This window comes from Strigops habroptila, chromosome Z (assembly GCF_004027225.2).
Source record: "Strigops habroptila isolate Jane chromosome Z, bStrHab1.2.pri, whole genome shotgun sequence".
NCBI lineage: Eukaryota > Metazoa > Chordata > Aves > Psittaciformes > Psittacidae > Strigops > Strigops habroptila.
In genome coordinates, this window is record NC_044302.2 from 38543064 (window position 1) to 38557053 (window position 13990).

A 13990-nucleotide genomic window follows, 5' to 3' on the forward strand; every position below is an offset into this window, starting at 1 on the left:
GTGATGAAATATAGCTGACTGTTGTGAGGAAAAGGAAAAGTCCACTGAGAGGTATTTTTTAACTATTATTTCAGCCAGAAATCACTACTGGCTTTAATTTCTGGAATAAGCAATTTAATTGTTTATATATTTACTGATACAGTAGTTTACTCTGGTTACAAACTGCAGCATTCTGATATGTAATAAATTCATGTAAGTCACCACAAAACATTATTTCCAGGAATCACACCAAGAGAAATCAGTTTTCAAATAAAAAAATAAATAAAGATAAATTTTCAAATAAAAAAAGGTAAATTTTACATTTTTGTCATCTTCTGTGATCATGTTCCCTCCCTAGCCAAAATGACTCATTTTTCAGAGGCCTGTCTTCAAGTCTTCTTTTAAAAGTACCTACAGCCTGGTGTGTAGAAGCTGACAGTTACAGAAATTTAAGAACTTGAACTGTAAACATGCAGACTTATCATGCCAAATGCAGTGTTACACAGTGGAAGATGCCACAGCAGAAAGCAGCAGCCAGGACTGAACTTGGGCGATTCAACTCAGAAATGAGAAAATGCATTTAACAGTGTTTCAAAACCGGAATGAAATCCTCCAAAAGGAAAGGGGCTCTCCCTCCCCTGATGTTTGCAAATCACGACTCAATATCTTCCTGAAATGTGTGTGTTACTATGATAGAAGGGGTTTATGTTAGTGCAAAGTTTTTGCCAGGCTATCTAATAAACTAGAAACTAGAACTTGGAACTACATGGCAGCCTTCCAATACCTACAGGGGTCTACAAGAAATCTGGAGAGGGACTTTTTACAAGTTCATGTAGTGACAGGACAAGGCAGGGTGGCTTCATGCTGAAAGAGGGTAGATTTAGATTAGGTATTCCCTGAGAGCTCTGAGACACTGGCACAGGTTGTGGCTGCCCCGTCCCTGGCAGTGTTCAAGGCCAGGCTGGATGTGGCTTGGAGCAACCTGGTCTACTGGAAGGTGCCCCTGCCCAGGGTAGAGGGTTGGAACCGGATGAGCTTACGGTCCCTTCCTACCCAAACTCTTCTGTGATTCTGTGAAACAAGAGACTGTAAACATAAAAATGGTTTCTTTTGCCTCACACTCACAGCATACATGTAACCTAGGATGCCAAGGGACACTAATACCTGGTATTATTAACTGGTTATTACCTCATCGGAAGATAGACTATCTTAAGCAATGATCTGAGCACGACAAAGCTGCATTTCTCAGGAGCCAGGTTCAGTGCTCTCCTCCGCCACGCATCACAGCGGGACAAACATGAGGAAACTTCGCTGTTTTAATACACAGCGTGCCTCGCTCGAACCGCCCCACGGCCAGCCCACAACACGGCCCGGCGGCCCGCCGCTGCCACACGCCGCCACGAGAGCAGAAGTGCCGGGACAAGGGGTGCGGGTGATGAGGGCGGGGCCAGAGCTCCGGGGGCGCGGCCTTGCCGTGCCGTGCCGTGCCGCGCCGGAAGCGCCGCGCTGTGCGGCAGGTGGTGCCGCAGTTGCCAGGCGGAAGTGCAGCGGCCGGCGGCGGTTGGCAGTTAAAGGCTCAGAGGCGGTAAAAGGGAGGCGAGTGGCGGCAGGGCCGGTGCAGCTCCCGCTGCGGCCTCCACTCCACCTCGCCAGCGGCTGCGCTTCCCGGCCGCCGCCGCCCCCGCCCCCGGGCGGGGCGGGGAGATGGTCCTCAGGGCCACGGATCGGCTGCTGATAGTCGTCTCCGTGCTGGAAGGTAACCGGGGGAGGGGTTCGCCCGGCTGCTGGTCAGTGCCTCCGTCCTGGACGGAAAATGGGCGGGGGGGGGGGCGCGGCTCGGTGCCTGTGGATGCGTTTTGTCTTATGGAATGAGCGGTTTGAGCTCCGCTGCATTTAGTGAACTGTTCAATTAATAACGCGATGGGTGTGTATCTCGTGAAGCAGGACAGACCACCCCCAGTTTGTTTCTGGGGCACTTACACAAAACGTTATTTAAAATCATACGTAAAATAATATCTAAAATAAGTGATGTGGCCAGGAGGGCCAGGGCAGTGATCATTCCCCTGTACTGGGCACTGGTGAGTCTGCATCTCGAATCCTGTGTTCAGTTCTAGGCCCCTCGCTACAAGAGAGACATTGAGGGGCTGGAGTGGGGCCAGAGTGAAGGGTCTGAAGCACAAGTCTGATGAGGAACGGCTGAGAGAACTGGGGTGTTTAGTGTGGAGGAGAGAAGGCTCAGGAGGAACCTTATTGTTCTCTACAACTGCCTGAAAGAGGTTGTAGTGAGGTGGGGTCGGTCTCTTCTCCCAAGTAACAAACAACAGAACAAGAGGAAATGGCCTCAAGCTGCGCCAGGGGAGGTTTAGGTTGGATATTTGGAACAATTTCTTCACTGAAAGGGTCCGCTATTGGAACAGGCTGCCCAGGGCAGTGGTGGAGTCACCATCACTGGAAGTGTTCACAGACCGTGTAGATGAGGCCCTCAGTGGCATGGTTTAGTGGTGGACTTGGCAGTGCTGGGGTAATGGTTGGACTTGATGATCTGAAAGGTCTTTTCCAACCTAGTTGATTCTGTGATTCTATGAAAGCATTCTCCCTTTCCTGTACTACCAAACTCACCTGGCCCGTGTTGCCATTTGACCTGGTTGGTGCAGGCAGTTGTTCCCACTATTCCTTTGGGATCGAGCCCGAGTGCAGGCAGAGGCACCCGCACTGTGCAGGCCATCTGCCCTCACTGTGGGCAGCAGCACCACAGGCTTGGTGGACCCTGGCTGGCTGGAAGCCGGTGCAGTCAGGCAGCACACGTCAGGACGGTTTGGGATCGGGGTCAAAATGATGGAGTCCAGCCCATGTGTTGTGATGATCCTGATCAGTTCATGTCCTCCTTTTATTTATTTATTTCTAAGTATGAATGTGGTGTTTCTATCCCATATTGGCAGGCTGCTGTAAGTTTTTCTTAGTGTTGACTGCCTAGCTAGTCATGCTTCATCTTGTATTTCTACAGATTGTACTTACTGAAGTGTAACTAGTGTGCTAGTGTGTAGGTTTTGTGGGGTTTGATGTATTTCTCCTCCCCCACCCCACTTTGGGTTGTTTGGTTTTCGGGGGGCTGAGTGCTTTCTCCCTGTCAAGTTAATCCTCTCTGTCCATTTAGGTAGCTTGCCAAGGCAGCTTTAAAATAAGATACTGTTCTCTGACATGTACGTAGGACCTCCCCACACTGATATGTGTAAATTTTAAGTGTTCATTTTGTCATTTAAATTATTAATCGGAATGTGAGACGATACTAAGCACAGGACAAATCCTGCACAACTTTAGACGCTTTCTTGATCTAGTAGTGATTCTTTTTTACAATAGTTGGAAAACCACCTTTCACTGCTTTCATTAGATTGTGTTTTGCTGCTTTCACGTGGGACGGTGATAAAATCTGCAGTAGAGGCAAAACATTCAATCTGTTTTTCACCTGTTTGCTTGACCTAAATCCAGTCACAGATTTCTCAAATCATGCTAGTTGTCTAGTTTCTTACTCTTTGTTCTGTGTTATTTAATGTCTCGTCTTGCTGTTTCTTCAGCTTGTGTATGCTTCACAAATATTCTGTTTCTTTCTTTTTTTTTTTTTTTTTTTTTGCTGCAGGGTGGGAAGATTGGTTTGGGTTTTTTTTATATAAAGAACAGAGCTTTAGAGAAAGTGCAGGAAAGATGATATAGGAAATGTGGTTTTATGTAATTGGTTTCTGGCATAAATCTCAGCTCTCGCTACTTTTTTTTTTTTTTGTGATGGCACATGGCAGTTACTCTCTTTTACAGGGCGCTATTTTCCAAAACGACCCAAGCGTCTGCTTATAGTTGAGGCAAAGTTTGACGGTGAACAGTTGGCTACTGATCCTGTAGAGCACACTGATCAGCCAGAATTTGCTACAGAACTGGCTTGGGAACTTGACAGGAAAGCGCTTCATCAGCACAGGTAACATTAGAACGTTCAGTCTAATTTGGAGATAAAACTGAATTTTCTTCTCTTAACAGCTACTGAAATACAGTTTTTCTGTTACTGTTATCTGAATTATTTTTTTTTTAGAAACCTTTTTAGCTGTACACTGACCTACCATAATGTTGCCACAAGAAACAAAAGTAATATGTAGCAAAATGTGTGATATAAAGGTATGTTTTTACACAAACAAACCCAAGAGCTTATAGCAAATTAATAATTCTATAGTTCAAGCTTTGGATTCAAGCTTTCTTATGTATATGGTGACAAAGAATTAACTTCAAACCTGAAAAGCCTATGTTAAATACTTCTGAAAATGTGAGAAATTGAATAAGGTTTCTATAACTCTCATTTCATTTTGACTGACAGATTTTAATATTACCTGTGTATTTTCAAAAATTTAAAAAGGCCACGTGATCTTTGAGAGAAAAATGCCTAATGTACCTTGTGCTAGATACCTTATCTATGCCTCTAAGTATTGTTTGGTCCTGTCACAAAAATCTTTTGCGTAACTCCTGTTCTTAAGATACCTTTACCAGTGAAATTCCACTTTCCTGTGAGGTGCAGTGCTTATTTTTTGTATGTGGATGATATTGCATTTATTTGTCACTAATCACTGTTTAATAGCACTTGAGGCTTTGTAAGACTCCAGTACACTCATCTTACAAAATTAATCCATTTCTTCATTTTGTCACTTTAATGATGAATTTTAGACCTTCAGTATAAATTCTGTTTCTGACCTACAGAAACTAGCTATTTAACTAATTTTGTATCATTGGTATGCTTGAAACTTAAATTTGTGAACAGGTAACTTTTACATTTGGGATTTCAACTGAGTTGTTGTTTCAGACTGCAGCGCACACCTATAAAACTCCAGTGTTTTGTGTTGGATCCTGTATCTTCATCTAAGGAGAATATAGGCTATATTGTACTTGATTTAAGGGCTGCACAGGAAAAGAAACAGGTATGTTATGGGGCCTAAAGCTTTAAAAACTTATGTTTTGACAATGGTACTGTTACAGATGGTAGAATTTGAATTAAGGCACAGGCAAAAATTGGGTCGTATTTCGGAGTATGACTCCTAGCTGATCATGCACTTTGCGGCTTGTTTTTTTTTCAATATGCTGTAGTGGAAGATGTGTTAGGCAATTGGAAGTTCTAGTCCCTTAACACAGCATAAAGTAAACATAATATAATTGTATATATAAGTTTAATCAAAATTGTGTGTTGTGCTTGATCAAAACATTACTGTGATACAGATCATAACAGGACCCTGATGTCTTATTTTGTCCTTCATAAGATTCCTGGTGTCCTTCTTAAGGCTTTGTGATCCATATAAATTACTGTGCATTTTCAGTTGAGAACTTGAAGATTTGTAGCATACTTTTCATGCTAAATCGTTTACTGTACAAATTGGTGCAAAAAGTATGTTCATCTAGTCTTCCAGGAGTTGCTCTGTAGAATCTTTTAGTATAATAGTATACTCAAAATAGACCAAACTTTTGGAAATAAAAACTAAAGAATATTTTGTAGATCATAGAATGGTTTGCGAGGGACTTTAAAGATCATCTAGTTCCAGCGCCCCCTGCCATGTGTAGGGACACCTTCCACTAGACCATGTCACCCAAAACTCTGTCCAACCTGGCCGTGAGCACTGCCAGGGATGGAACAGCCACAGCTTCTCTGGGCAACCTGTGCCAGGGCCTCACCACCCTCACAGGGAAGAACTTCCTTATATCTAATCTAAATCTGCCATCTGAGCTGCTCCCCCTTGTCCTGTCACTACATGCCCATGTAAACAGTTCTTCTCCAGATTTCTTTTAAGCTCCTTTAGGTATTGGAAGGCTGCTCTAAGGTCTCCTGTGAGCCTTCTCTCCAGGCTGAACAAGCCCAGCTCTCTCAGCCTGTCTTCCCCCACTAGGCCCACATTTTCCCTAGTCTTTCCTTTATCACCAACATAGCTATAGAAGCTTTTCTTGCTGCCCTTAATGTCCCTGGCGAGATTTCTGTCAGGGTTTTACCTTTCCTAACCTGATCCCTGGCTGGTCTGACTATTTCTCTGTATTCCTCCCAGCCTACCTGTCCTCTGTAGGGCTTCCTTTTTTTGTATTGGAGTTTGTACAGGCTCTCCTTATTCATCCACAGAGGCCTCTCTGCTTCGTCTTTGTCAGCATGCATTTCTCCTGAGCTTGGAGGAGGTGATACTTGAATATTGACCAGCTCTCTTGGGCCCCTCTTCCCTCTAGGGCTTTATCCCCTGGTACTCTACTAAGCAGATCCCTCAAGAGACCAAAGTCAGTTCTCTTGAACTCCAGGGTGGCTAGCTTGCTGCACACCCTGTTTGCCCTAAGGATCTCAAACTCCGCTGTTTCATGGTCACTACAGCCAAGGCTGCTCTTGAGCTTCACATGCCCCACCAGCCCCTCCTAGTTGGTGAGAACAAGTTCCAGCACAGCACCTCTCCTCACTGGCTGCTCTGTTGCTTGAAGGAGGATGTTATTGTCAGGGCATTCCAGGATTGCTTGTGCCCTGTTGCGTTGGCTCTCCAGTGAATATAGGGGTGGTTGAATTTCCCCATGAGGCCAAGGCTTGTGAATGTGAGGCTGCTCCTATCTGCCTATAGAGGGCCTCATCTGCTCAGTCGTCCTGGTCGGGTCACCTGTAGCAGACCCCACTGCAATGTCCCCTCCCTTTAATCCTGACCCATAAACTCTCAGCTGGCTCCTCATCCATCCCCAGGCAGAGCTCTGCGCACTCCAGCTGGTTACTGACATAGAGGGTGACATCCCCTCGTCGTCTCCCCAGCCTGTCCTTCATAAAGAGCCTGTGGCCTTCCATTCCAACACTCCGGTCACAGGAGCCATCTCACCACATGTCTGGGATGCCAGTAAGATGGTAGCCCTGCAGGCCTGCGCACATCTCTAGCTCTTTTTAATTCCCCACACTATGTGTGTTGGTATAGAGGTGTTTAAGTTGGGCCTGGGATGAAGTCAACTTACTGGCTGGAGTGACTGGCATTTGATCCCTCTTGAGCCTCTGGGCATCGTTTGCTGGCACTGGCATCAAACTCATAAGAGTGGGATGGATTGAGGTTAAACTTGGTTTAAAGCCTTCTTCACTTACTTGGCAAGCCTAAGACTGAAAATGCCCTTCCTGTTCTCTGACAGATGGACCCCATCAGACCCAAGCAGACCAGGTATCTCGAAGCAAGTCCCATGGTCTAAGTAGCTAAGCCCCTGGCTGAGGCATCAATCCTGTAACAATTTGTTGATTAGCCAGCTGCATCTGGACCTTTTCAACCCCTTCCCTTTGACCAGGAGGATTGATGAAAAAACTGCCTGTGCTCCAGAGTCCCTTACTGCTGCCCTCAAGGGCTCTGTAATCCTTGATACTCCTCAGACTGCTCCTGGCTGTATCACTGGTGTCTGTATGAAACAACAGTAGTGGATAATGGTCAGTGGACTGTGTGAGGCTTGGTAGTCTGGCTTACATCGCTGATATGAGCCCCTGGTAAGCAGCACACCTCTCTAGGGAGCATGTCAGATCAGCAGATGCATGCCTCTGAACCTCTCAGGGGAGAGTCACCTCCTACTATCACCTATTGCCTTTCCTTAGTTGTGCTGCCTGTTGCACAGGGAGCAGATCAAGCTGCCATACTCAGCTCCAGCGTCTCTCATGATGGGTCTTATGTCTTCAATCTGCAGAATGCCAAAGTGGTTCTGCAAGGGCACCTCAATCTTTGGGGGAAGTCTTGTCCTCCTGCAGGTCCTTGCCATTGCAAGCTTCCATTCCTCTGCATTATTGCTCCCCTCTCCCTTCTATGTGTGCTGGTGGGCAGTTTTTGGCTGTAGGTCCACTACAGACTACGCTTGGAATCAGCTATCCAATTCCTTCTCACCCTTCCCTGATGTTACACAGCCTCCATCTCCTGCAGGAGGTCCTCCACCTCAGCACGCTGTCTGCAGGCAGGTCTGCTGCCTGTCCCTGCCTCAAGAGAAAGGTCTGGGCACTTACTGCAGCCTCAGGTCTGCACTGCAGCCTCTCGCTGCAGCAGCTCTGTCTGGGTGGAAGCATCAGCCGCTACCAGGGTAGAGGGTGCAGACTGCCGAACCAGTGCTGCAGTCTTTGCTCTATGATGGGTGCCCACCATTACTGCTCTGAGGGGCAGGTAGGATGAGTGCCCTTGGGCTGTGCAGATGGTCACTGACTGGTGCCGGTGCCCAGTTGCTGGGTTATGTGGACTTGAAGTCTCTGCAGTTGGCCGGTAGAATGTCCCTCCTCCAAAGAGGTGTCCTCCCTGCACACCCTCCTGTGCAGACCGTCACACCACACCCAGGCTCATGCACTGTGCTCTGTTTGCAGCAAATGAAGTAGTGATGTAGTAGAAATGCTACTACTGTTTTCCCTGTAACAGTATTATATTATTTCAATGTTTTTAAAATACTTTTTGTTTTTAATCATGTAGGCACCAAAATGGTATCCGCTACTTAATAACAAGTACATTAAATTTAAATCTGAAATACAAGTAGGTGTTGTGTTGGAGACTGATTCAAAAGCACTGGTTGATGGTTTTAAAGCAAAGGAGGCACCTCCTAGAGAAGGGAAGGGTAAGTAACATAATGAGAATATCACTCACTTTGAGTTAAGAATGTCCCTGTGCCAGATGAACATATCACTTGTTGCAAATGTGTTGTTTTTAAGTCTCAAAAGAATTTTAATGTCACAGCATTTCCCATGTAAATCCTTTACAGCTGATATATGTACCTTCTGGTATTAACTTTAAAAGGATGTTTTGCTGTAGTAATTGTGTGAATTTCAGGTGGACAGGATTGCAAACCAACTGATCTTAGCATCAGGGACTTACAGTTTACTCCTGTGGGCATTTTACTCATATTTCAGGACTTTAGAAAGTTCTGTAATGAAAGAAATAAGAAAGGAGCTTCCTTACGGAATGCAGTTTCAGTAGTTTGGGCTTGGAATTATGACATAGTGCAATATTTCATTTGTTAGGTAGGCTGCTGCTTTTTTCAGATTTTTTTCTTTTTTTTTTTTTAATCTAAATCAGTCGGTACTTTAAATCATGTTCTATTGATAACTTTTTGAAGTAACATCTATTTTAACTGTTAGGATTTTCCCCACTTCTGGATTCCCTTGTACATTCCTCTCAAGTAATTAGTGAAATGTGTCAAAAATCTGTTAGAACTCAAATATTAATGATAGTGTCTTTGTGTGCTGTGCTTTTCAGTCAATTTTTTAACTTGGGTTAAAAAATTTGGGGGATTTACTGGTTTAACTGGGATTTTTTACTTGCAAGTTAATAGTTTAAAAAAGCAAAACCAAACCCTTAGAAATTTGATTAAAGAAAAAAACCACCAGCTAAAACCAGATTTACCTCCCTCTTATCCACCCCCCCCCCCCCCCAAATAAAGCATATCTATGTAACTTCCAAAAACTGAGCCTCTGATACGACTAGTGGATTTTCTTCTACTTACTTACTTTGTGTTTTTGCCTTGAGGGTAACTTTTTCCTAATTCTAAATTCATCATCTGCTTATCATGATCTGTGGTTTTGTAAAAACAGATTGGCCTTACTCCGTTACTTAGCTTACTTCCTCCTTTCTGGTTTACAACAAAGCACAGGGAATTTTGCATACTGTAAAGGTTGTAAAGGAGGCAAGGAACTGTTAATGATGTGTAAATGTGCACTTCCCTTGTGATCTTTCTGCCCACAAAGCTCTCCTCATGACACTGGTAGAAAATACAAGAAATCCCTCATGCTTTCATCCAGCACTGTCTTTACTTCATGCTTTCTGTGGAATAATTGATACAAACAAGTTTGACAGCTTTTCTCTTTTCTTTTTGTATCTCAAGATTATTTAATACCATATTTAGGCATTGGAGGAAAACTGACATGTAGATTTTTCGCAGGTTTAAAGTTAATGTTACAAGCATTAGGTGTGACAAAGCTAGACTACCCAGTCCTAGTCTACTCAAAGAGTTATGGAGATGTTTTCCTTTATATATTTTGATTTTTTTTTTTTTATTATTATTATTTTGCTTCACTGACCTAAGTAGTCTGAAGTTTCTAGTGTTTGAAGTGGAGCCTTTAGGTTAACTACCAAAAGTGCTGTGTGATTATTACTGTTTGGTGTAACCTGAGATGTCTTGAATGTATTGAATTACTAGCACTATAAACTAGTTTACCAGCATACAAACAGTGCTTTATGCACTGAAGTCTTCAGTTGAAAAGTCTTTAAATTAAACGTTCGAAACGTCTGTGGAGTGAGACATACTTGTTTCAACTGTTCAACTGTTGAAACAACATATGCTGTTACTGTTTTACATTTCATTTAATGAGTAAAATAAACAGCATGGTAGACTCTAACCTAGTGAAATAGTCACTGTAATGTTATTCACTGTAACAGTAAATAAAAATATGCAGGGGCATTCTGTCTAGCACAGTGTTCAAAATAACATCTGTGCTCACTGGATAGAAATTAATTTCTTTTTTGGTATACTTAGGGACTTCATTGTGTTGAAATGCTTTGAAAGCATCAAGACCTTCTATTTGTAATTTTTCTTTTCACATGTACATAACTAAAATGATAGGTAAGATTCCTGAAGCAAGTTACTTAATTTTTTTTAATTCTCTCTTAGCATCTGCTCTTCTTTCTGGACTAGACCCTAAAAGTATTGTACCAGTCTTGAACAAAGAAGAGGGTTGTCATCAAATTGGACCAGCGGAGCATTGCAGAGACTACTTTGTCTTGTCTGTGACTGTTGCATTTGCCACACAGTTGGAACAGGTTTGTTACCTTGCTATATATAGTTTTTAAGAAGTACTGTCTAATGATGGTATTTTTGCCCTGCCATGCCTTTTTTCTAGTTAGAATTTTTATAGTTAAATTTCCTGTACTAAGTAGCTTTGTCCCATATTGAATTAATATATGAGTTTGGATTTTTAAACTTTTATGTAGTGCATGTCAAATTACAGATGAAAGATCAGATGCTTTTGGAGCACCAAAATGGTATTTTCTTTAAATTATGAACATCTATGAAATGCATACATTATATTACAATATAGTATTAAAAGTATGTTTATGAATAATACCAGCCTTCAGTGTGGTGCCCACATGTGCTGAAGTTCAACCAAGACAAAACACCTTTCAGACCCGTAAGATATAGGAAACAATAGAGCTTACATCTTGCCTAAGGGAAGGACTTACTAGCTTGTATGAAGTGCCATGCTAATGTGATTATTTCAGCTTTAGGCTTCAGCTCCTGTGTTTACGCTGGACTGTACCACACTGATACACACTGTCTGAATTAAAATATAGGTATGCCCAAGTTACTGTGAAAGTCATGACTCCAAGCCAGCATGATTTTAATTGATCTGTAACTTAAAGTATATGAAAAACTCTCCTTAGTCTTGTCATATTTTTGCATAGAAAATATTTTTCCATGGCAGAATTATAGGGCCTTGTGAAGTAAACTTACTGTGATCAATCTGGGGTAGCTTGTTCCTTTGTAGCCATTGAACTCACAGGTGCAGTGGCTACAGGATGAAGTAGCTGTTTCTGGCTTTTCTAGTCTTTTATTCAATCACATAAGTTATTACATAACTCAATATCTAATCTGCATTGTTGGTTTATACTGTAAAGATATTGTGGAGGCACTGCTGATTTCTGAATATTTGTGCAGTACTTGACATTATTGAATATATGTCAGTTACAGCCCTTGGTGCTGATAAATCTTAAAGGTAGTTCAAAGTGCGGCATTTTGCAAGTTTCTGGTATGCTTGAACAATAAGGTTTTTTTTTTTTCTGTTCAGTTTGATTGTTAATATAAAAGTTTTCTCTTTGAGTGTATAGTGCAAGCTAGCATTTAGGTCAGCTACTTGGTAGTTTGAGATCACTTTCAGCTCTTTAATTTCAAAACTAATACTTAAGGATTACGGTAACTGTACATTAATGAAGGCGGTATCTCCTTTTCTGCATCTTTTTTAGTTAGTTCCTACTACTATGAAGCTTCCTGAACGACAGCCTGAGTTTTTTTTCTACTATTCATTGCTGGGAAACGATGTCACAAATGAACCTTTCACTGATTTAATTAATCCAAACTTTGAGCCAGAAAGAGCTTCAGTTCGAATACGTAGTACAGTTGATGTCCTTCAAGTTTATCTTTGTGCACAGTCAAAATTGCAGGTAAGCTGTTTCTTCTCAAATGTGAACGAAAATAGTGAAAATAGAATATGGCTCAGGCTGGAATAAGAAAGCATTTCTCTTTCCAGAGCTAGGTTGTATTACAGTATTTTGGCTTAAATATAAGTTGATTCCCTTGCTGATATGAATGAAATCCTAGCAGCACCTAGACAGAGTGCTGTCTCTTTAGTACAGTTGCTATAGTAAGCTGGGTTACACAACATGATAAAAGGTATTGCTGAAACATGATAGTCCCAAAGTGTTAACGTGGCGTTCTCTGGATCCTATTCTGCAATCAGACCATCTGCAACCCACAATCCTGCTTTGTGCTGCCTGTGATGACCTCACCCACACCGCTTGCTCAGGTCATACTTATTAAGTTCTAAAATAGCTGTGTTCAGCACCCTTATGAATAATTAGGGAGGTCTGGCTTTTTTTCCCCACTCATTGACCAAGTACTCTTTTTAAATAGGACAGCCATATTTGGGCTGTTACAGAATATTGCTTGTGTTTATTTATGCCTTTAAATGGGGGACATGGTTTAGTGCTGGAGTTGGCAGTATTAGGTTTACAGTTGTACTCATTGATCTGAAGGGTATTTTACAACCTAAATTATTCTGATGCAAAATATCTGGTAGTATAGAGAGTGTTTATGGCAATGTTTGTCTGGCTTACACTTAACTCATTACAAAATGAGATTATTTGATTTAGGGTAGTATAGGGTTTCTAATAACACAGCTGGTAAATAAGACGGTGTTAGTTATACAAAGTCTTGGATCTGGATCCCTTCAAAGTTATTTTTCTTTAAACTTGTACAGGCTATTCTAGCTTTATTATCCAAGTTTAAGAATGTTTCTGTTTAAATCTTGTTTCAGATTTATTTTTTTTTGTCTCAACTTTCAGTATTTTTCTAATGAGTTTTTGGAGAAACATGCACTGACGTGTTTGGAATTTAATCTTAGTCTATAGTCTTGAAACAAAGTATTTAATATAGCATATTATACATATGTACACATACAGAGAACTGTGTGTTTTTGTCATGTTGAAGAACGACTTTTTAAACAAGTTGTCATGAGGTCAGATCCACATCTTCATTTACAGTTTTCTTTCCCCAACTTCTCACCCAGCTTCTTAAAATTTAAGATACAGGAACAGATCACTGTATTGTGATCCTTAATATTTAATTTTTCAAAAATGAAGACCTTATTTGTAAAAGGTGGTAGCTGCCAGAGTAGGGGGGTGTTTGTGGGAGTATATATATAGCGTGTGTGTGCGTGTATACCCACCTAGATATGTATATTGGCAGCTGACACCTTTTAGCATTGAAGTCTTCATCAAGTGTAATAAATATTAAGGATGAGATTACAGTGTTCTCATCTGCTAAAACAGAACTGAAGTGACTCTTTATTGGAAAGACAAAGTTGATATGTAAGTTTCAAAGAGTAACTTTCACTGAGGAAAATACACCACCTTAGATTGTGGAGTTTTTTTAAGATCATCTTCTACTTAAGTGTATAAATATTAAGTCATGGAAGAAAGAGAGAGTTGACTCAAGTTTTGAAAAAGGAATAATGCTTCTTACTAGAAATTAAGAACACAGTTACTTAATTCAAAATCCTTGCTCTTTAGGTGGTGTCTAAATATATACACAAAGGCTGAGCTTTGCAGTCATGCGTTTTAAATGTCACTACTTCAGGGACAAGAATCTGTGCTGTGTTTAGAAGCCACAACTATTGAATTTGTTTTCCAGAACGGATGATATGACAGGTCCTTAGAAGGGCAATGCTGTGATCTGCTACTGTGCTAGCACTGGGCAGATCCTGCCT

General features: G+C 41.8%; 1 protein-coding gene across 4 annotated transcripts in view; it reads left to right on the forward strand.

Moving 5' to 3' along the window:
- The first annotated feature begins 1484 nt into the window (after window positions 1-1484).
- CEP120 (centrosomal protein 120) overlaps window positions 1485-13990 on the forward strand; it is a 45622-nt gene continuing 33116 nt past the window's right edge. For 3 of the 4 annotated variants that reach the window (XM_030512744.2, XM_030512745.2, XM_030512746.2), the window contains exons 1-6: window positions 1485-1735; window positions 3787-3943; window positions 4814-4928; window positions 8430-8571; window positions 10621-10769; window positions 11970-12167. In XM_030512744.2, the coding sequence (XP_030368604.1) occupies window positions 1684-1735; window positions 3787-3943; window positions 4814-4928; window positions 8430-8571; window positions 10621-10769; window positions 11970-12167 (813 nt within the window). In that variant the 5' untranslated portion in view covers window positions 1485-1683. The remainder of the gene's footprint in view (window positions 1736-3786; window positions 3944-4813; window positions 4929-8429; window positions 8572-10620; window positions 10770-11969; window positions 12168-13990) is intronic. The other variant, XM_030512747.1, reaches the window with a different exon arrangement.